The sequence below is a fragment of the Alligator mississippiensis genome, chromosome 4 (genome assembly GCF_030867095.1).
Source record: "Alligator mississippiensis isolate rAllMis1 chromosome 4, rAllMis1, whole genome shotgun sequence".
Taxonomy (NCBI): domain Eukaryota; kingdom Metazoa; phylum Chordata; order Crocodylia; family Alligatoridae; genus Alligator; species Alligator mississippiensis.
The window spans coordinates 88,542,029-88,564,645 of NC_081827.1; the positions used below are offsets into that span (position 1 = coordinate 88,542,029).

Consider the following 22,617-nt stretch of genomic DNA (forward strand, 5'->3'; position numbering starts at 1 on the left):
TGGCAGCCTACGTGCAATAATATTCCAACTTGCTCAAGAAGCTGAAAGAACTTGATATACAAATTGGATGGGCTGTTCTTCTCTTCCTTCTCACTGATTTTGGTGACTTAGACATGGGGTTAAGTGTGCTATAAAAAAAGTACATGCATTAGCACATTTTCAGGAACTCAAACAGGGTGGGTAGGATCACACTTACACACCTAACAGGTGGAAAAGGATCTGATTCTTACTGCTATACATTTTAATATGTTTGATTAGTATTGCTCATGCAATATTTTGTTTGTTCAGCTTCAAAAAGTTAAGGCTTTTTTAAAAACCAAAGTAGACAGGTTTTCAAACTTTTGTTCAAGGTTCTCTAGGACTCAGAGGGCTGCTGTTTCAAACAACACAAGGAATAAAAATATTGCAGAGACTCTTCTGCACCTTCATAATTAATGGCAAATCAAATTCCACGATCCCTTCATACTCTCTGCAGCTTTGGACACTGCTATCATCTGGACAACTTTTTCTCTGTATGGGATAATTCAATTATTCCAACTAAACACTTTTGCAGAATGAGATGAAGACCATTACTAAGGCAGCCCCAAGTCTTCATTTTTTTTATTCCGAGCCATTGCATTTTTAAACCTTCCTTACTACTGTAATCTGAAAGATATTTAATGGTCACTGAAGTTCTTAGTACATTTGACAATTTCTTACTCTAATGAGAGATCCGTTTGTTTTGGTATTGGGGTGATAAATGCTGTGTAGCCCCTGCTGGTTCCCTCACTGACCAGTGAGGGGAGGCAACCCCTCCCAAATCAAAGCCTCCTGCCTGGGCCTGGCCACGCCCACCTCTGCTCAACACTGTAAAAAGAAAGGGAGGGCTGCTCTAGCACCCCTCAGCTTCTAGCCTGAACCACTAAAGGTATGTGCTGGCATTTATGAAATGTCATCGCAGTTACAAACTGATTTAGCCTAGATAGGTTAGACTAACAGACATTCAAAAGATTGCAAAGATTGAATCGACTCAGGCTCAGGCTTTTTGAATGTCTGTCTGTAGCCCATAAGAGCAACTTACTTTTGTGTGTGTGCACGGAGTTGCACAATATTGAAAAATTACAGTTTGTAAAGAATCTTAACAACTGTAACTGCTATAGACTCTTCTTTTCCTTTCAAGTAAGTGAAATCTTAGATTGCACAAAATACAAATCATCATCACTGAAAAGTACTACTTTATGGAGTAAGCATAAAAGGTGAGTTACAAAGGAAGACCTAGCCCAATTACACTACTAGTCCTATATGTTAATGCTTTGCAGCGGCAAGTTTATCTTCTGTCCACACCAACTAGAAGAGGAACAAGATGAATAATTAGAACAAGCATGTCTGTATCTTAAAATATATCCACTATATTTAACAGAGGAGGGACTGCTAATGTACGCCCAAAACCTGCAAGCAATGTGCACACAGCAATACTCACAAGGAGCAGGGTAGCAGGAACAAGATGTTACACTGTTTCAACTAAAACCATGTGACATTTTCAGGCAGAGTCCAAAGGCAAAATAAAAGTTCATATATACTTTTACATATACATCTACTCAGGTTAAAAAAAATCCAGATAAAAAAATCTCTTTGTACTTTGCAGGGACCTAGTATTACCATTTCTAGTTACTTTTGGCAGTCATCTTCCCAGGGGTAACAGATAGGTTTGAAAATAGAGCCACTCATCCTCCCAAAGGTAACAGAGAAAAGGATCTTCCTACCCTGCATATATCACTTTGCTAGATAAGGGTTTAAGCTCACAGTACATGGAAGCACAGCAAATATTTTGTTATATACCCGAGTATACATATTCATTTTCCCTACTTTATTTCTCCCTGTTAAGCAATTAAAAGTCTTGTATATCAGTAGCCATTAGTATTCAGATATATTTAATGTGGAAATTGAAAGCATACAAAAAATAAATATTGTTAGCTCACTGCTTTTCTATATCATTGTACTGGCAAGTTCAATTAAATGAAAAAAGGTTTTGAAAAACAACTTTGCAAACTCTTCCACAGTTCCACACTGATGGAACATCCAACCTATTCAAGTTAATAGCAATTATTCTTTTAAAGAAAGAGCTTGTGTTTCACCTTCCCCAGGTCTTTCTTCTTTTCTTTCCCTGTAGTTTTAGGGTTCTTCTTTTCCTGACAATGAACCCGTTATTTTATGGTATCTCAGGGAAGGCACTCATGTCTTCCAAAATGCTGTGGGAGTAATGCTAGCTCTAGGAGTATTAAACAGCATTGCAACCCATTATGCTACCTTAATTTTTACCCCTAAAAAGAAGAAGCATTTAGAGTTTGGGCAATAAATGTATTCTGTCATATTAGGTACAAGATATCAAAGCTCAGTATCGATCAAAGTACTTCTACAACATTTTCAGTAGAAACAAATATTTATAAATTGCCAATGTCAATTTAGGAACATAGTCAATATGGTTCGCATCCCCTCCCCCATCAAATCAATCTCATTTTTTTAATCACATCCTAATCCTTCCTAGTCCCTTCATGCTCTTTCTTCTAGTCCCATTAATAACAGCAAGATATAAAGAGGGCCTTCAAACAGACAAAGAAAGCATATCAAAAGGCTAGAAAGACTTCCCAATAAGATGATCAAAGAGGAAGAGACAGTTTTGTTTATGTGGCGACAAACAAGAGGTGTCCTGAATGAGACAAGCAACTTATTGAAATGCATAATGAAGTTTTGACATTACTAAAATGAAAAAGCAGCCAGTGGACTCCAACAAGAATGAAAGGAGTATCTCCAGATTGTGTTAAGTAGCACGTGTTTGGCTATCGTCTGACCATTCCACAGAGCTAATACAGGCAGCCTGCAGTCTAGTGAATGCAACCCACAATCTGCTGATTGTCAGATGCAGCCCTGGGACTACACCGGAGTCTCTGCCCAGCTTAGCTCTCCATGCCTCCCTCTGCCTTCTGCCAGTGGCAGAGACCTGGCTCACTATACTATGATCAGGCTAGCTCCAAAACTAACAATCCCATGCAATGGTTCAGAGTTATCATTCCCTTTTTCTACACAGACAGATGCTAATTAAACAACTGAAACTGGAGATCGCAGTAAATATTATTTGTTCTAATTTCTAATATGGCACAGTAATGCTTACTACAATAAAAAATAAAGTATGTGCTAGCTGTCCTGTACAACAAGGTCCTCATCCTTTGGTGTGTAAACCATCCACCAGCTAGTGGGAATTTGAAAATAAATACATAAAAAATAATTAAAAAAACCCAACACTTCCTCGATGGGAAGAAAATTCCAGAATTGGGGTTTCCTGAACCTCCTTCTGAAGAAACTAGCACTGGTCACAGACAAGGCTGCAAACAGGACAATCAGAACTATATCAATACATCCTCTTTAGGATAATTGAATTCCGCTCCATGTTAAGGACTTGTACTCTGTCTGCGGAGCTACAAATAAGAATGACACTCCTAGGCATGTATACATAAAAGCCCAGAGCCAGAAGCAATACCCTAAACTCTGATTAATCCTAAAAAGTTTAACAGCACAGTTTAATGGCAAGCGTTCAGCTGGGGACCTTGACCAGGACTGTGACAGGTAGTTTTGAAACAGGAACGATTACATGAATGATAAGAGTATGTCTACATTATATTCTGCAATATACTATAGAGAGATCAAATGCAAGTCTAAATGAACTAGCTCAACATTGGAAGCAGCCTAGTCATGGCAGCAGGGAAATTCACCCTGTCAAGATTCTTGGCTAGTCTAACACAGTGATTCTCAACCAGAATGCCATGGCATGCTGGGGTGCCATGAGATCCTTTTAAGGATGCCACACAATATTAGCCCTGTTATGCATGCAAACACCTACACGTGATCACAAGATAAACAAGGGATTTCAAATAAGAATCCACAGTATCAAAAACATTCTGGCCTGTTGTAATCTTTCTGAGTTCTTTGCAACAGAAGAATTGCTCTAAGAAGAATTTTTTCATAGTCAAAAAATAGAGTGACAGCTAAGAGATGGTATTTTCTGAGGGGTGTTGTGAGTCTAAAAGTGTTGAGAATCAACCAATGGTCTAACCTACTCAAATACTGTATTGAGAAGCCAAGCCCCTTTAACTAAGAATACTTTTTTATGCTGCCCTGCATGGCATCCAGAGTTTCACTACCTATGCTGTTGAAAAAAATAAATAAATAATATAGCTGCCTTCGTGGATCATAGGCAATTCTGTGCAAATTGAAGCCTCTGTATTGCTTCAACCTTTAGCCTTAGGTAAAACGAATGACAGTAATACAAGTTCATATTCCAGAACTGGATTAATGTAGCTAGATTCTCAATACAGAGGAAAGTGCAAAGACTCCTTGAAAGCTAGATTTCTGGACAGTTATGGTACCTGAAGTTCCAGTATCAGTGATTAAGCTTAGAAGGATCCCAAACCTTTGCATCTCTGACAAATAAGAATAGAAAGATGGCTTTGATAAAAGGAGAAATTAATGTCCTGGTGAGTTCTTAGAAGCATTTCAACTCCTTGAACAGCATTGATTCATTCTTCTCAGCTAAGAATGAGCCAAGTGTTGCTCATTCAAGTGATTAGCCCTTACAGGCTCTGGCTCCTCATTAGGTTGCAGAGTGTAAAAAATGACATGCACAGTTTGGTGTCATCATCACCCTGTGGTTGGCAGCAAGGCCCAGGAAATCTCACTACTCTTCAAGTGGCGTCACACAGATATTAGAGAGCATTTTAATCACAGAACAAGAGAGCAGGGCCTTTACACCTTTCAATTTCCACTGCTCTTAAAAGAGTTTGAAATATGCAGACAATGTCTTAAATAGAGCTTAGAGACTCTCCTCAACATGTGTTCACTTAAGAACTAAGCTTAAGATAAAGGGTTCACTTAAGAACTAAGCCCAAGGTAAAGGGTTCTTTGCTCACTCTGGTCCCCAAAGATGTACATAGTTGATGCATTTTGTCTATTCTCCATGGCCGCAAAGAAACTCTATGGTATGCTACCCACATCCTCTTAATAAAAATCAAATCTACCACCACCTTTGCACATGCACACCCTCCCAATTAGTTAATTCTGGGCTCTATAACTGCCCAGAAAGCTTCTCTCAGGTTGCCAGCTTTGGCCTTCCAGTTCCCTTTTTCAGCTAGGGATGATCCATCTGTTCATTCCTTGCCCCTTCAGCAACAGTGGTTCCAGCATTCCCATTCCACAGAAACTGGTAGAACTGGTTTTCTACTTTCCTGACCAGAGAGAAGTAGTTAGTCATGTTATTCTGAAGTCAGGGCAGATACGTACCTCATGGACTAACTAAAGATATACTGAGAGAAAGCGAACACAAGCTATTATAAATAGTAGCTAACAAAAGCTTGCTCTCTCGCTCTCTCTCTCTATATATAATTTATTTAGTTTGTCCATAAGGTGCATACCTACCCTGACTTGTTTTTGCTTCCCTACCAGAGAGCAGCAGCAGTTCTTGCTGCTCTGCTTCCAGACCTTCTGCTTACAGTAGTTAAGTTCCTTCCTTTCTTCCTTATCTTCCAGGTAAGATGTCCATGAAATGATCATTTTTCCTGAATGAGCACAAGTGCAGATTTCCAAAGCTCTGGCTACAAACAAAAAAAACTCATCACTGTATTTTATCAGAAGTCTTTTGAAAATTGACTAGAAAAAACAAAACAAACCCAGCTTTGGAGTCGCATGATTATACAAGAATCTCAGCTCCCTTTAAAGAAAAAGCAAGATTCTAGTTTTTGTTTTTTCACAGAAAAGCATGAAAACATGACCCATGAAATCTCAAAAAACAGAAGACAAATGTAAGAACAATATCATGATTAAGACAATCCCATGATTTGCGAACATCTAGAGCTGGCAGTGCTAAAAGCTAGTCACACTGTTTCCATTTAATTCTCAGACAGAGCAAAAAAATTCATGAAAATATCCATATTTTCCTTTATCATTCCACTAAAATATATAGCATGTTTATCTTCCAGGGAGAAGAACTAGGGAAAATCCATTCAACCCTACCCGAAGAAGTAGGCACTGATACTGCTTGCTTATGACTAACGTGCAAACAAGCTTACAGTACAAAGGCCAGGCTATAACGATAGTATGCCAACAATAAAAGTCACAATGAATGAAGTTACTTATTTTTAAATGTTCTGTGACACTGAAAATAAATCTGAAGCACACCATCGACTGCCCTGCACTGCCATTTGATTGCATGGGAGAGATAGGGAGGAGTGGGGGGGGAACGATTAGCATTCTATGTGGGGAAAGGAAACTGTTTTCCTCCACAGACAGATAATCCCAAAGCTTCAAACTGTGAAGCTCATTTATTCTGAGGCACTAAATATCTTGTCTCTGTAGACGAAAGCAGAAGAGCTATTTTTGCCAACAGCCACAGTAGGCAAGAGCAAATTACTCTGTAAATAATGAAGAGTGGCTTTCCTTGTCTTTGCTTAACTGCAGTCACGTAGGCAGAGAGGATACTTTACTGGATACCCATGTGAACCAAACACTTAGCTGCTTGCTTGAAATATATGCTTAAATTGGGCAACAAACTGTCTGTATCTACAGCAGGCGCACAGAGCATTACACACACACATACACTGTATAATCCCTACCATAGCAGGTGCACATACATACAGAGATCACTCAAAACGTATCCAACCTGCCAGCCTCGGATAAATTCCATGCCTCAAAGAAGCCATGTGTCAAGAAACCCATGATGTCAGCTTACTCATTTTATAAAGCTAGACAGTGACCTAAAGACATATCAGGCTTTCCAACTTCCCCTTCGGAGCAAAGGCCCCCGCTACATGTTACATCGATTACACAATTTACTGGTCAACCCTACACTAAATTTAGCCTGGCTGCACATGCAAAGCATTGGCCCCCCCAACTCAATGGTCAGTCATGCAATAAGTTTAGCCCGGCCACACACGCAAAGTCATGATCACAGGATTGAAAAAAATGACTAGCCAACTATAAAGAGAGCCAACCAGCTACACAGCGAGCGCTTGAAAACGTTGGAACAACTCGATGGCTTGGTATCTATCCAGCTTTTGTTCGAACGCGTACCTGGGCCCTTACACACGCATGCCCCGCGTTATCCCCGACGGACTCGGCTCGTGCAGCAGCAGTGGGTCAAAACACAGCCGAGACTGCCAGCGTATGCGCAAAACCGTGCCCCAAAGAACCCGCGTGTGGTGGCCGGGCTGGCTTCATCAATGGTCAGGGTGAGGGGAAGGCGCCCCAGGCTCTCAACCTCTCCCCCGCCTTCGGGGCAGGAGGAGCCCCAGCTTCTCCCCTCAAGAAGGGCCCTGGCAGGGGCCCCGGGAGCGAGGGCAGAGCAGGGTTTGTGCGGGCCGAGCCGGGATGACCCCGCCTGAGCCCAGCCGGAGACAAGCGGCGGGGAGCGCCCCGACCTCCCTCCCCCCGCGCCGGGTCCCGCGGGGCAGGGGCTGCGTTACCCGCGCCCTGCAGCGCTGGTGCCTCTCCGGGTCCGAGTAGGTGCGGTCCACGGGCAGGGCGGTGTCGCTGCCCGGCATGCCGGCCAGCGGCTCCGGTCCGCGGGCAGCTCGCCCCTCGCGCCGCCGCCACCGCCGGGGGCTGCTGCTGCTGCCTCCGCGCCCTGCGCCGGGGCCGGGAGGAGCGGAGCCGCCGCCCGCCGAGCCCAGCCCAGCCCAGCCCAGCCCAGCCGTAACCCTTCTCCCGCTGCACTTGGCCGCCGGGGTAGGTGCGCCGGGAAACGCTGCCCCCACCCCGGGGAGGCGGCGCCGTGGCCTCTCCCTCCCACCCTCTGCCGGCGCCCCGGGCGGGCTGCCTGCCTCTGCCCCCCGCCGGCACACGCGCACCTGAGCCAGCCCGAGCACCGCAACCCGTCCCGTACAAAGCAGGGCAGGATGCTTTAATTTTACCAGGAAAACAAAGCCCTGGGTGGCAGTTACCCTAAAGTGCCCAAGGCTGCCCTGCCCAACACATCCAAAACGACCAGCCCCTCCCACATCACAAGATATGAATCTAACTCTGCCCTGCCAACTAGGCGAGGCAAAGCCCAAGCACAGCAGAGGGGCTTTGGCCATCTCGATCCCGGGGCTGTCTCTTGGGGGGGAGAGGGTGCATCTCTCGGGGTTACAGGTGAACCTGCTGTAATGAGAAAGCTGTGTACAAACACCAGTTACGGAGTTGGAAGCTCTCAAGACTGAGGAAAATATCCCAAGCCCTAAAGACTCAGAAACCAGAAGGCAAAGAAAAATGTGATTAAGATATTATGATTGTTGGGGAAGCAGAGAAAGGAGGACACATTTGTCATTTTGCATCAAGCACGGAGCTCCACTGGACATTTTGGTTCTTCTTCTTTCATATGGTCGACTTGAACAATTATAAGTCCAGTTTAAGGTTAGTTAACCAGTCTAACATTCTTGAGGAAAGGGAATATATCTCTGCAATGTCACCATCAAATTTGTATAGAGGGCAGTGTTGTTATGTGGTCCAGTGTTTGATCAGGATTGCCAGGATTGACATTTTGGTGCCGCTGCTTAAGAGCACACACGAATCCTGGCTTAAAACACAGGTCCTAGGCCTTAGGTTCTGGCTAAATTATCAGGGCTTGGCTTTTAAAAGGAGCCTGAGTTAGATACCTGGCTTATGCTGGAATTTCTCTTGTTTTCCAGTGTAGCACATTACAAGTACAGAGATAAATAATACAGGACATGAGAGATTTAAATTAAAACTGTGAGTATAACACAGGGAAAGTTTCCAGTGACATTTAGTGTACTTCAGCTACTAACGGTCAAGAACCATTCCTGTTGATAGTCTGAGAGTTCATGCATTAATTTAATGCAAAAGAGCTATATTGATGGTTGGTCTAATAAAAGATATCAAATTCACCCAAGGAACCTTGTCTGCAGAAATCAGAACATTTTTAGAATTACTCACAAATGGTTACAGGAACCAATAATCTCCCTCCACCCATATAAATGCAATACATAAAAGGCTGAGGGACCAGATTCTACTGTGTTACAGCAATGTCATATGGAGTTGCTACAGATTCACGCTGTTGTAGCAAGACCAGGATTTCACTTGTGTGCACTTGTCATTAGTGCACATGCAGTGTATTTCATGGAGCTGACATCATGCCGCCTTTGTTCTCAAGATTCAGGTAATAGCACCCCTAGGGAGTGTGTGTGTGTGTATTATATATATAATATATCAACACACCTGTATACCCTAGAGAATGTTATAGCTAATTTTAACAGATTCCCATCATCATTTATGTTCTGTTTACTGAAATTTACATTCAGGAGCATTGTTTATAAAGCAACACTGCTGTTGAGGTTCAGTTCTGGTACCAGCCTCTTTGGTTTTTGTGTGTTAAGGTCACAGGCTAAGTTTTGACTCTCAAAAGCTAAGAAAAGAGAAAGACCTCACCTGGTACGTTTTACATCCCTGTCTCTAACAAATTCACTTGTTCAGTGTTATCCCCACATACAGAGCCAAACTGAGTAATTAATGAGTCGACAGGACTACAATTTGCCTTCATAAATTCATTCATATAAGGTGCGTGAGTGATATCACACCTAACAGCCTCTATGACAAAGACAGTAGCAGAAGGGGAAAAAGCTCCTTCTTCAGCTCAGGCAGATGCTTTACTATGGGAATTGGATCACTTCAGCTTCTTAGCACAGAGTAAAGTTAGTTAACCAGTCTCATAAGTCATAAAGGCAGTTAACCAGTTAGTTAATCAGACTCATAACATTTGGGAATAGAAGGGAGGTTGAGGGTATTAGGACAAAAAGGCAGGAAAGAACTGAAGAAGCAAGTTCCTGGATTTTTTCAGCAAAATCCTCAGTCAGGCATCTCCAAAGGGGACTGTGTTGCTTGCAGCATCAAGGAAAGAGTGCCTACATTTCCTCAGAAATATGCACAGCTGAACAAAAGGTTTGGGAGACAAGTAGCTGAAAGAAAGGCAGCTTCAAGTGCCAGACTGTTTTAAAACATCAGACCTGTTATAGTCCTTTCTCATGCCAAATTGTTAAAAGTTATTTAATAAAAGTTAGCAAAACAGACACAAAATGATAGTGCTTTCAACTCTGTCACAAATGGAAATGGCAAGGCAGTGCTGCACAAATAATAAATAATCTGAGCATGATGTAGGCAGTGTTCACGGGAGGAATGATATGTGTGCAAAGCAAGCGGTGCTTCTGGTAAGAGGCTTTCTGGAGGTGAAGGATTAATTTGTTTAGTTCCACAGGACCTAGAAATTGCATTAGAGGCAGGATTTCCAGTCCTGTGCACTAAGGGATTCTTTCTGTCACCTCTACCTGACAAAGAGGAAAAACTAGAGGACTTAGGCTATACTTTCAAAGTGGATGGAGGTATTACAGCTCTATGTAATGTTCTAGCCAATTAAATGTTACTCTTGCCCCCTTTTTTACACACACGTGCTATTGCCTCCTCTCTGGGCTGTAGCATTACAACGAGCACTTTCTTATCTGATGGTATATTTGCTAAATACATTTAATTTTGCTTGTTTGAGCACATATAAAAACACAACCCTCCACCCCCAAAAGTGAGACATGGATCTAACACAGGGGTGTCAAATGCTCAAGGAGACAGGTGTATGGGCACAGGATCAGCATTGTGGGCTGGATCAGGTTCATGCCTCCCACGCTCCGAAATGCCAGATCCAGCACCCATGGCACCTGTTCTGGCCAGCCCGGGACATGAGCCATAGGCACAGTCCCAAACCAGCTGGATCCAACATATGGGGCACCCACGGATCCTGACCCCTTCCATGTCAGCACCCAATCTGGCTGGTCAGGGACTGCACTGGACATGGCACTCATTCTGGGACCTGCAGTGCATGCAGCACCCACCCTGGACTGGCTGAAGCGAGCACTGCTTGTAGTGTGGTCAGTCCAGCACATGTCATGTGTGGCATGTGGGTCTGCTCAAGACCCAGGGCTGGCACCCACCAGGGGATGGATGATGTGGCTTGGTGGGCCATATTTGGTCCATGAACTGTATTTTTGATGCTCCTGATCTAACATATTAGTTAGACTGCATTAGAGGCAGCATAGTACTTCCAAAAGCCCCATCAGATATGTTCTCTCAACGTTATTCTCACAACCACACCCAGCTTTTCAGCTTTCATTCAACTATACTGTAAATGTATGCATCTATTTTGTACTTACAAAGCCTTCATTCTAAAAAAGCAACAAATGCAGATCTTGGCAATCTCTTTTAATAATGTAATTTAAATTTAAAATGGCATGTAGTACTTGTGGATGGTAGATGAATTCTATTATCTCTTTGTAGTTTATACCACATACTTTTTAACATTCAGTTGGCTGATGGGAAAACAACAGTAAATCCTATCCATCCACTGTGTCCATGTTAAAGTTCAAACTTCTCAGAGCATTCACTGAATTATTGTTCTCATAGATACTATAATGCTAATATTTCCTAGTTCTCTCTCCCATCACTACATTACTGCTATTCACAATTCATAATCACTGTTACTTTCACTGCTTTTCCTGCCTATTCACAAGCAAGCTTGAATATAAGCAAATTAGGAAGAGACATGTAGGGTTTACAAGTGTCATAAAGGAAAGTCTGGAGAAACTAAAAGGAGGATTTTAGGGCACAGGCAAGGGATTGCATATTTTGTATATCTACACACAGAGAGACAGATTTCCAATCCTGCCTCTGGCTGCTTTGTGTTGCCGCAGGAGCACAAAGCTGTTGGAAGGGCAGCAGAGAGTTCTCCCTGACAAAGGAAACCCTAACTTTATACAAATAGAAGCTATGGTGACCCAGTGGATAGGGGGCTGGCTGGTAAGACTGGTTCTCTGCCCAGCTCTGCCCACTGATCTGCTGCTGGACTTTGGCAAGTCACTTCATTGGGTGCTTGTGCTTCCATTTTCCATCTGTAACAAGTTGATCATGGTACACAGTTTCCTTTGTGAAGAGCTGAAAACCATGGATGAAAAGAGCTATTATTTTATGTAATTCAGTACTTTGACACTGACATAAGCTTTTCATACAGTATCCAGTCTGAACTGACACAGGCAGAATCATTGGAAAGGCAGAGATCCCTACTCTTCACAAAATGGGAATGTCTGTTCCATGCAGAGTACTGGGTTCCTATGATTTTTTATTTTGCACTCTAAAGCCTTTTCCCAATTGTTATAGAGACCAACCTCCAGTAAAAAAAGGCTATGTGATAAGAGCCTATCTATGCCACTTCTTAAATTAGTCAGCAAATGGGACTTGCAGTTGTCTGTGAGCACATTGTCTCAGCAGCATTCTCAGTTCCTGTCTGCCAAGGCATGAGCCTATTACATCCACTGGAAATGAGATATTCTGGTTGCCAGTACACAAGACAGCTGCCATGAAACCAAGCTGAAGTTTACTGATTGTACTGTTGCTTTGGAACATTCACTCAGAGAATCTGGTATTGATGAAAACTCAAATAGCACTCACATTTTAGATTAAAAGCTTGAATCCATTTTTCTTCCCAGCTTCTTATTTTTTCTTTCTGGTTAAGAGTTTTAGCAGTATTTTCCTCTTACCAAAGTCACTGTAAACAAGTGTTTGCATTCTGACAGTGCTAATTTTTTTTTTATCCAGCCTGCAATCAATTCATATTATTCATTTAACCTCCCACTGGCCTGTAGGAAACTTGTACAACTGGATTTTTGATCATCTCCTGTTCAGGTGTGTGGGTAGAGGAAAAAGGACAGAAGAGAATGAAATCCATCCCTTCCTACCTTGGGCTCTACTGTGGGACTAATTTTTGTGCTCCCTGGTCTTGTTCATGTTAGGAAATTTTTGCTGATTTCTCATAGTTGCTACCCACAGTGGTAGCAGTGGTGGGAGTGGTGAGCATGCAGAAAGATGCCAGCATCCATTTACATGTTAAACATTGCTCTGATTAGAATTAAATAACACCATGCTCCAAGTATGAGGAGCTGCCTGAAGCCCTAACACTCCCACTGCAGTTTTCACTGGCAAAACTGAACTGGTACCTGTATCAGTTGGAAATTTTAGCTCTGACAAAAACAAATACAAAACCTTAATGTAGACACATGCCCATAGAAACAAGAACTACTCCTTTGAAGGTCCAGCAGCAATGCTGATTTCCAAAACAGGATTCAGACCTTCCAGGGGTGGATTTAGTGGGGGTACACAGTTGATCTCTCCCCTCCCCCTTTAATTCCTGCTGCCCCCAAACTTGAATACCAACTGCTGGGAGGGACAGGTGCATTTTTCTTCAGGTAGTTCTAAGAGAGTCAATTGACTGCATGGCTGATTGTCATCTCTCTGATTCAGGCTAATCTCTCTCCACTCCACAGGTGTTAAGGACCCTCTATCTTGATGTTCTACTATTCAAATTATCCTTTCTTCTGCAGTTTTGCTGTCTGTCAGCTATTCCTGGTAATGTCTCTCCTATTTCACAGCCTTACAGACTGTGTGTAGTTCTAGCAAAAAAACAAACAAACTGAGGTATGGTAATATTAACTCAGGTGTAGAAAGGACTGACAATGAAGTACTGAAGGCACTCCCAAGTCACTCAAGAAGGCTAGATTTTATTTTATGAATCTGAATGACACACACCTTTAACTATAAATACAGGACCAATATCTTTTTGACTATTTTTGCCTAGTTTTTCTTATTTTGAATTTATGTATAAACTAGCAAATTAGTGCATATTCCAATAGTTATATTTATTTTTTGTTTTAATCTTAAATTGAATAATATAGTGCTAGCCTCTTCACATGTTAGTAAAGCATCTAGTTTCTCTTTAACTTGGAGAAAAATGTTTTCTGTTTTATATGATGATGTGCTACACCATCTCCACTCCCGCTTTTCAAAATCCTAGATCTGCCCATGAGACCTTCCTCCCAACTAGTTAGCTCATCCTGGCCAAGATTTGGAGAAGTGTGCGCAACACATTTGACATGAAGTAATCAGGGCATCTCTTGTCTGACTTCCCAAACATCCCCTGCACACACCTCACTATGCTAGGAAGCAGCTTTATAGCCACATTAACTCACAGGGCTTGGTTGGTCCTATAAACACGTAGGTATATGCTAAACTTCACAGAAAAAACATTCACAAGATTGGATTGGGGATTTGGATTGTAAATTTTTCTAGGCATGGATTTGTCAGTGCTTTGTCTGTAAACTATCATGCTTGCCCATGTTACTGTGTAAATTATATAATGCTAAATGTGCGACATCAATTATTTCCATAGCAGTAGACAATGTCAAATACAGGATTAGGACTTCTTTGCAAGCCAACCAGAAAACAAGTCTGGGTTGTGAGAGGACATGGAAATTATTGACAATGAAAGTAAGCCTTCATCACTAAATGGTATTACAACAGTGCAAAATTGGTTCAATTCCATGTAACTCCTTCTTTACAGTGGCTTGAGCAATTGGAAAATGAAGACTACCTTCCTTTAAAGTTAATGAAAAGGAAGGTTTTAAAAACTGCATGTTTATCTAAATTTAATTTACTGCAGTCCTCCTTAATAGCCCTCCTCTAAAATTACATGGCCATAGTTCTATGCTAAATATGTAATCTAGTAGGCTAATAGGATGTTAATGATCCATTAAATAAATGTGCTTAATAGCCCATTTAAAATTAACACAATCAAAACAGAAAGTTTTTACCTGCCCTTTAGTGGTTACAACTGTCAACCTGCCAAAGCTCAACTGTGACATGGAGCCCTGAACTGTGTGACAGGGACTTGAAATTACAGATAACAGCAGAAGAAAAAGGCCAAAATATGAATCTACTATGCTTAGCTAGTATAATGTTTGCAGTAACCTCACTTTCATGGTAAACTTTTTAGAGAGAAATATTTAGCTGCATTAAATCTGAAGTCATCTAATGAAGCAAGCAGCTACTTACAAAAGCTTATGCATCTCTCATTTAGTTAGTCTATAAAGTGAAAATCTATCTTGCTTTCTGCCACTGTTTAAAACAGTATATTACAAATAGCAGCAAGCAATGTGTGGGCTCAGAACGTGTCAAATATTTTTATAAAGATCCCATAGTATTTTATATTACTTTATATTACTTTTCCAAATACCATAATTTACAATCTATATTATAATATTGATTTTATTTAAAGAGATGTTTGCCTTGTTTTCTGTGGTCCTTAACAGAACTGTTTACTAGAATTAAGTTATTTTTACTTTTATATGCAAGAAAGTCATGTGAGATTGTTCCCATGTTTAAAGTGTAGACTGTGAGTAAACACTTGGCAGAATCAAGACCATGTTTCTTATGAGTGGAATTGCACAAATTTAGCAAGTTTTAAAATGCTGCTGGTTTACCACAGAGTTAGTAATAAGATATAACCTGATTTCAGTTCAAATGGGCTATGATTTTATAAAGCTTTTAGGCAGAAACCAAAAGAAATCTCAGCTATGGAAAATGAAATTCAAACATGGGGCTAATCATTATTAGAATATGAATTAGTTATTATATTTAAAATTTAATCCAGTGCCATTTTATAGTTGGATCTTTGCCCTGCTGAGGATCAGAATCAAACATTAAAACATCTTTTTTCATACGAAGAGGTCAGGCACCTAGACACTCAAATTACATCACTGGTGAAACTGCTGTGATAGTTTAATACATTTGAAGTCCTCCTCTTACTGCAAATAACTTGTGAAGTTCTAGCAAAATTTGTTGTGAAAAATGTCATCCAGATTATCTCATCCTTTGGAAAAACCATGTAAAAAGTTTCTGAGGAAGGGAGTCTCCATGGAGATGCCTTCTCCCCTTATCACTCCTTTAGGGCAGGGCTACTGGTCTAGCCCCCAAAACTGGCAGATGCAGCAGAGCACAGAAGCACAGAGTCCCCCACTATACCAACTCCCCCAGGCATTCTCTAACACAAACGGTAGACTACAGGCAAAGCCTTCTGCAGGGGACAGTCTCATAGCTCAGATTTTCTTCCAGACAAGGGAAAGATTTGCTCACAGAATGCCTGCATGAATGTAAGGAGCTGGATCCGTCCTTTGTTCTGTCTTCAGGATAAAGCATCAAGTTTCCTGAGCTCACTAACAAAAGTAATATTTCCTGACTGACCTTTTATTTCAGCCTCACGTATGAAACCAAGAGCTACCTTTCTGACTAAAATTAGCAGGAGAAAGAAAAGCATAAAGTACATATATTAATCTCTGCACCAAAGAGGACACCATCCTAAAGGAAAGAGCAAGACTGTGTCAAGAATATTGGTGCTGGTTTAATATGTCAATCTAATAAGCCTAGTTCATTGAAAAGAAAGTATGATTTATTTTCCTTACACTTTAACATTATTATACCTATTTTCAGTGCATCAAGTCTTTATCACTCAGTTCACCTCATCATGTGAGGCCCACTGAAATTCTCAAAGAAAGGGAATGTCATAAAAGAGAACATCTATAACTTTTTGCAATTATGATTTTATTTATGATCCAGTCCCTATGAGTCTACATTTCTGAGAAAAAATGTGCTCAAGCCTCCAGCTGCATGGAGATGGAGCAGGGTACCAATCCTCTTATAATTGCCCAAGAAACAAATTACTACTCAATATGAAAAATTGGGAACAATTATGAAGTATCAGTAGTTATTTGGCCTTTTTAGTTGGTTCTTACACCACCAACAGATTCTACAAAATAGTTTAGTACAATGGTGGCCATCCTTTCAGGCAGACATGCCACAAGTTTAGCTCTGGTTCCCAAGTACCACTCTGATCCCTACCCCAACAGAGATGTTTCTGATACAGTTTGCATTCTGGGGTGCTGGAATAGAGGCAGGGGGCTTGAACTTTCAGCTGCACAGTGAGGAGGGGCAAAACACTGCTGTAAGAGAGATTCCATCTCAAAAATCCAGGCTAACCCTTCCCTAGCCCAGCTGCCACCACAGTTTTATATGGCAAGCAAGGAAGCAAAGCCTTGAGTGTAGCAGTGGCTGCAGAGCCAGGGAAGATTTAGCCTGGCTCCTGGTGGTGACACATCCTTTGCAGCAGCATCCTGGTCCCACTCTGCTCCACACAGCTAGAAGCTTGAGCTCCCCTGCTTCCCTGATGGTACCTTGCTTTACTGAGCACCCGGGCCACACTCAGCAGCTGCTCTGGTCACAACAGCATAAGACCTTGTCTGTACAAAAAGGTGGAGTAGTGGAGAGGCAGCTTAATATCTGTAGAAGAGCTGAGATACTTTCTGCCATTTTCTGAAGCAAAATAAATTGTATTTGCCAAATAACTTTTTTGTTTCATACCAACATCAACACCAGGGCTTTGGCCATTAGTGATGTATGTTAGAAATGGGATTTTCTGGAACACTTCTATCTAACAGAGTTATGCATAGGTGGATCCAGGATTTTGTAAAGGGGTGTGTGGGAGCAGGCACTGATACTGAAGGTGTGGCTGCATCCTCTGCTCCCAGCTTTCTCCCCAACACTGGATAGCCATAAGCCACAGCAAGAGCTGCAGCAGGGGACTTTTTAAAGTCCCTCAATCAAGTAAGAATCTTCTCTTCTCCTCTCAACCCCCTTCCCTTCCCCCTTGTGCTCAACAACATGTCCCCTCCCCTCTATTCCCCACCTGCTAGTGTTCCTCACTGCCCCAAGGGAGGGCAAGGGAGGAACTCCAGAGCCATTCCTGCCTTAATCCAGCCAGGATGTACAGGGAGCCAAAACTGGGGACATCAGCAGCATTAGCAACAACAGTGATAAGTGGGTTCCCTTCCCTGGTGCCTGCTCCCGGGCTAGCAGGGACCACCCGGGAGAACCAAGGAAGGAGGAGGACCCTGGCTAGTGAGGAACTGGAATGGCTGTGGAGATCCCCTCACCTCTGGGTCAGTGGAGACAGCAGCAGCAGGGGGTGATTGGGAGGAAGAGGATGGAGACCAGACATGCCACAGAGAGGGGAAGAAAATTTTACTTACTTCTGGGACTTAAAAAAAAAAAAAAAGGGCCCTGAATGCCTCTACCACAGCACTGACTGAAAGGGTGGGGATGCATCTCACGAGGTCCCTTCCAGCCCTAAACTTCTGTGATTCTGCACCATTGCACCCATTGTGGATCCACCCGTGGAGCTATAACAGCTAAATTTTTTAATGCAGCCCTGGCCTGGGAGCGTGAGAGCTGTGAGCCCCCGTCACAGAAACCTGGAGACTCTGAAGGAATGACTGAGTAAGAGATGTCTTACAGCAGCCAGGAGGTTCTAGACAGAGAGCTCCTTCTGCTTTGTACTGGTCAAAATGAGGAGATCTTCCAATTTATCAGAAATTCATTAGCCAAAGACTTGTCTAAAAGTTGAAGCTCTCAAGGACCTTACCCAAGAGTTTCTCTTCCAGATCAAGGGACTAACATGACTTTAACCTCTCACCAGGACACTGCCTCAGCTCTTGTTAGGCTTGAAGCTCTCACATTCCATTCTTTGTAACAACTTCAGGAATGCCTAGATGCAAGATCAATTATTAAAGTTCAGCATGCAAGGTCATTCTGTTGACAGGAATCCTGTATGAACATGCATATGAATCATGGCTAAATCATAAGTCTAATTAGAGGCATAACAGTCAAATGATTCCTACTGAACCTTTCCTCAACAGTTAAAGGAATACATACGCTATTATACATACAGTATATACCTCTAAACTTTTTCATTTTAAATACTGCTAAGGGGGGAGAATCAGCTTGCTTGTTCTGTGGATGCTGGTCTTTTAGCATATGTAGGAATTGATTCAACTGTTATTATGAAACTTTACTTAGTAGAAAACTCCAGAGCCAGGTGTCTAACAGCTTAAAACACACAAGCTCATGATAATTAACGTAGTCTTCAGAAAAACAGAATCATTATTAAGCAATCAGACTTTGTTATTACTGGGCTTACAAATTCCCAGGTATTAACTGAGTAGAACTCACAATACATAAAGTAATGCAAACCGTTAAGACAAACTATTTTTTCATGACCATAACAGACATATTCTGGTGTCCTATTGTCTATACTGCACTGGTTTCCAATACCTTAAGTACAGTGATGCCTGCTGTCTCGGTTACTGATCATCTGCAGTTCTCATTGGCTTTAACTGCCTATTCATCCTTAAAACTGGTCAAAAATTTCCATCTGAAATATTTTTCCATTGAAAGATGGTCCTTTTTCCCCCAGATGAAAAGTTCTCTTTCTTTTAATTTTTTCCAGCTTTTCAACTAGACACCCCAAAGTTTTTGATGTTTGGAAACTGCAAGCAAAATAAACCTGTTTATTTTTAAAAAAATAAATCAAAATTTTAGTTTCTCTTGTCAATTGTCATGAAAATATATACTATTTCCCACCAGGCATCCAAATCTTCTTAGATGTATTTATGGGGAAATTGTACAAGGATGGATACATTAAAACAAGATTCACAGAACAGAGCCACTCCTTTCCTTTTCCAAAGAGAACTTCTAGGGACAAAAATTACACATAAACCACTTTAAGTGATCAGAAACCACTTCAAATCTGTAACACAACAGAAGTTCAGTGCACATAAATTACTTTCAACATGGCCAAAACCAGTTTAAGATAAACCTGGATGGATGTAATATCAGACCCAACTGATTTAGGTTAAATTGGTTTATTGAATTTGTGTTGCAGATCCCCTCTAGATTTAAGTTAACTCCCAGTTCTCCAGCATCCCAGGATACTTTGCATCTCCCCTATAACTCCAACTTGCAGGGTAGATGGGCTAGCCTTGGCTCAAGCTGTCTGCTCTGGCAGAGCAGGGAGGCATGCTGTAGTGCCCCCAGGCTTCTGGCCTGGGCCAGAATTTCCAGAATCAAAAGTGAATATCCATTCACTTGCTTATTGGTTCAATCTACATAGTTTAGACTAACCTGTGAAGATTGAATCAACTCAGCTTTGGGCTTTTTGACTGTCTGTACTTAACCTAAATGCAGTCTGAGATATTCAGATTCAATTTTCTTATTTAAGAAGTTTTAAGAAATGTTATGAGCTAAGGAGGAAATAGGTATTTGTTTTAATTTGCAGACAAATTAACTTTGCTATCTAGTTTTAACTGCTCAGGAACAAGTATGGAACTTTTAGAAGGAACTCTGCTGATGCAAAATTCCAGATCAGTGTTAATATCCTCAAGTAAAATTGGAGTTATGGGAAGAGAGATAAGAAAATTCGCAGGGATTCTCAAAGAATCAGTCAGTTTGGAGCCAGGTCATCTGTAAAAATAAAGTATCTGAGCTAATAGTTTAAACAATCTTTGGTTTGGGGGGAAAATCCTTACATACAAATCTAGAAGTAGTAACCTAGCAGGAAAATAATGTCCATATGTTCTCAAAAAATTTGTAATTTCCTGGAGATGCCTTGATAAATTTGTATAAAAAATTCTGCTCTTGTTACTGAGGTGGAAAATTACTCTGATTATTCAGACATTGTCAGGTCAGTTTGCAAAACTATAATAAAGGCTTAAAAAGGAGGTACCTAGTGGTAATAACTAAGTCAGCAATACATCTGTGTACAACTCAGTTTCACTGATGTGAAAAAGAACAGATAGTTGAATCCAATCAGCAGGAAATTCTTGCGTTACCATGCAGTTGGATGCAGACAAGGTAACTGAGTCAACATTTCAAAGTTAAAAACTTTGTCCTTGACATTTAAATAATCTCAAGTAAACTCTCTTTTGAAGATCAGAAACAATCAAACATGTGGTTATTGTTCCCATCAAGATGTTGTTTGGCTCAGCAACAGAAGTCATACAGGCTAGGGACAGACATTACACATAAACCGGCTTAAGTGAACAGAAACTGGTTTAAACCTGTAACAGAACAGATGTTCGGTGCACATAAACCAGTATGAAAATGACTAAAACTGGTTTGAGATAAACCTGGTTGAATGTAGTATCAGACTTAACTGATTTGGGTCAAATCAATTTATGCAATGTCTGTCCCAGACCACAGTGATTTAAAAACATCCAAGATTCATTGACTTGGGATTTCACTACTTCCCCTGTTCCCACACACATTATTTTGCAATGATTTTTCTCATTGCAAACAGTCCCAAATCCTGAAACTTACTGTTTTAGATCTGACAAATCACTTATTGACCCCAAATCTATCCCTGAAAACTCCATGGTTTGATACACTGTATCCTTTGATTACTATACTTCCTTGTATCTTTTAAAATATATGTTTGCATTTTCCCCTCAAGTTTCCCCTTATATTTTTCTTTAGCAAAAGTGTGCCACACCTCAGAACTCACTAATGACCATCCAATTAATAAATCAGTATACAAATGTTTTTATTAGGGTTTTATGTGGCAGCCATCATCCTAATAATATCTGAGCCCTTATAATCCCAGGAATAAAATAGATCCTAGTAAGGAAGTTTCAGGAGTTCAAGACCTAAAAGCATATTAAAATGAATTGCTGGAAATGGTTTTTCTTACTAATTAATTTGTATACCTATATGCATATACTGTATAGTCTGATGCTACAAGTTTGTTATATGTAGGTAGAGTACCCATGCCAAGCCCTGATGACTTAAGTTTGCCCAGGATGTGTATGATGCACAAGTGGAGCCTATGCCAGAGAGATGAAGAACAAATAGTGTAGCAAAACACCCAGTTTTTGGTTTTTTGTTGTTGTTTTATTTAAAAACGCATTCCCTCCCCTTCCCCAACCATTTCTGACCTTTTCTCTCCCTCTCTATTCCCTACAGATAAGTGAGCTAAGACATAGGATAAGCTTCAGCATTTTATTTTGGTAGCAAGTTGTACTTGTTCTGTTTTTTCTCCTTCTTTATATTGTATAATTATTATGTCTCTATTGATTTTTACTGTTCTATATTGCTGTTTTACTGATACTATATGATTTAGGCCTAACATATATAAGTTAGCATAAGTCATATCAAGTTTCCATCTTGTAATGTCAAGCCTCCATCTTGTGTCCCCTGATGTTGTAACTTATGACTCATACTTACCCCTCCTATATAAATTAGTTCCTGGATGAATGGGGATGAATGCGGGTGCTTGAGAGACAATGGCAGTAGGTCTAAAAATAGCTCCTTCTGAATGACCAAATCATCAACACCAATACTTGGACCAACAACCCAGCCCTTGGAACCACCCGCAGCATTCAAGAAACAAAAGATGAGACAACCCACCATTATGCCAAAGCTGCACATGCTCAGTAAGAACACCTGGAGCCCTCTGGGACAGGACTGACCTTGCCTGGACAGGCCCTCCCCATAGGAGATCAGAGGTAGTCTGCCCCATAAAATGGGTAGTGAAGACTGAATCCTTAGGACGTCCTCTCCATCTGAACCAGCACCACGCCACACCACCTATCCACCCACAGGCCCTGCCGGCGCCCCCCCCTCTGGACAACACCTGCTGGACAAGGACCCCTTTCCAGCCTGAGCCTGGATAGGTAGCTATCACCCCCACCCTCTCTTCAACCAAGGACTTGGACTCTGTTTCTCTTCCCTACCTGGACTCCAATCCTTCCATTAAGTCTCTTTCTCCTGCTGCCAGTGTGTGTGTGTGTGTAACTTCATGAGGCTGTGTAGTGTGTTGTCTGTTTAATAAAACTGTTATTTGGA

General features: G+C 41.4%; 1 protein-coding gene across 4 annotated transcripts in view; it reads right to left on the reverse strand.

The window, feature by feature from the left end:
• Positions 1-7,715, reverse strand: part of TMCC3 (transmembrane and coiled-coil domain family 3) — a 64,765-nt gene extending 57,050 nt beyond the window's left edge. The window contains exon 1 of one of the 4 annotated variants that reach the window (XM_014610936.3): positions 7,488-7,715. In XM_014610936.3, coding sequence (XP_014466422.1) covers positions 7,488-7,565 — 78 coding nt within the window. In that variant the 5' untranslated portion in view covers positions 7,566-7,715. The remainder of the gene's footprint in view (positions 1-7,487) is intronic. The other 3 variants (XM_019480956.2, XM_059726202.1, XM_059726203.1) reach the window with 3 other exon arrangements.
• Positions 7,716-22,617: the final 14,902 nt, after the last annotated feature.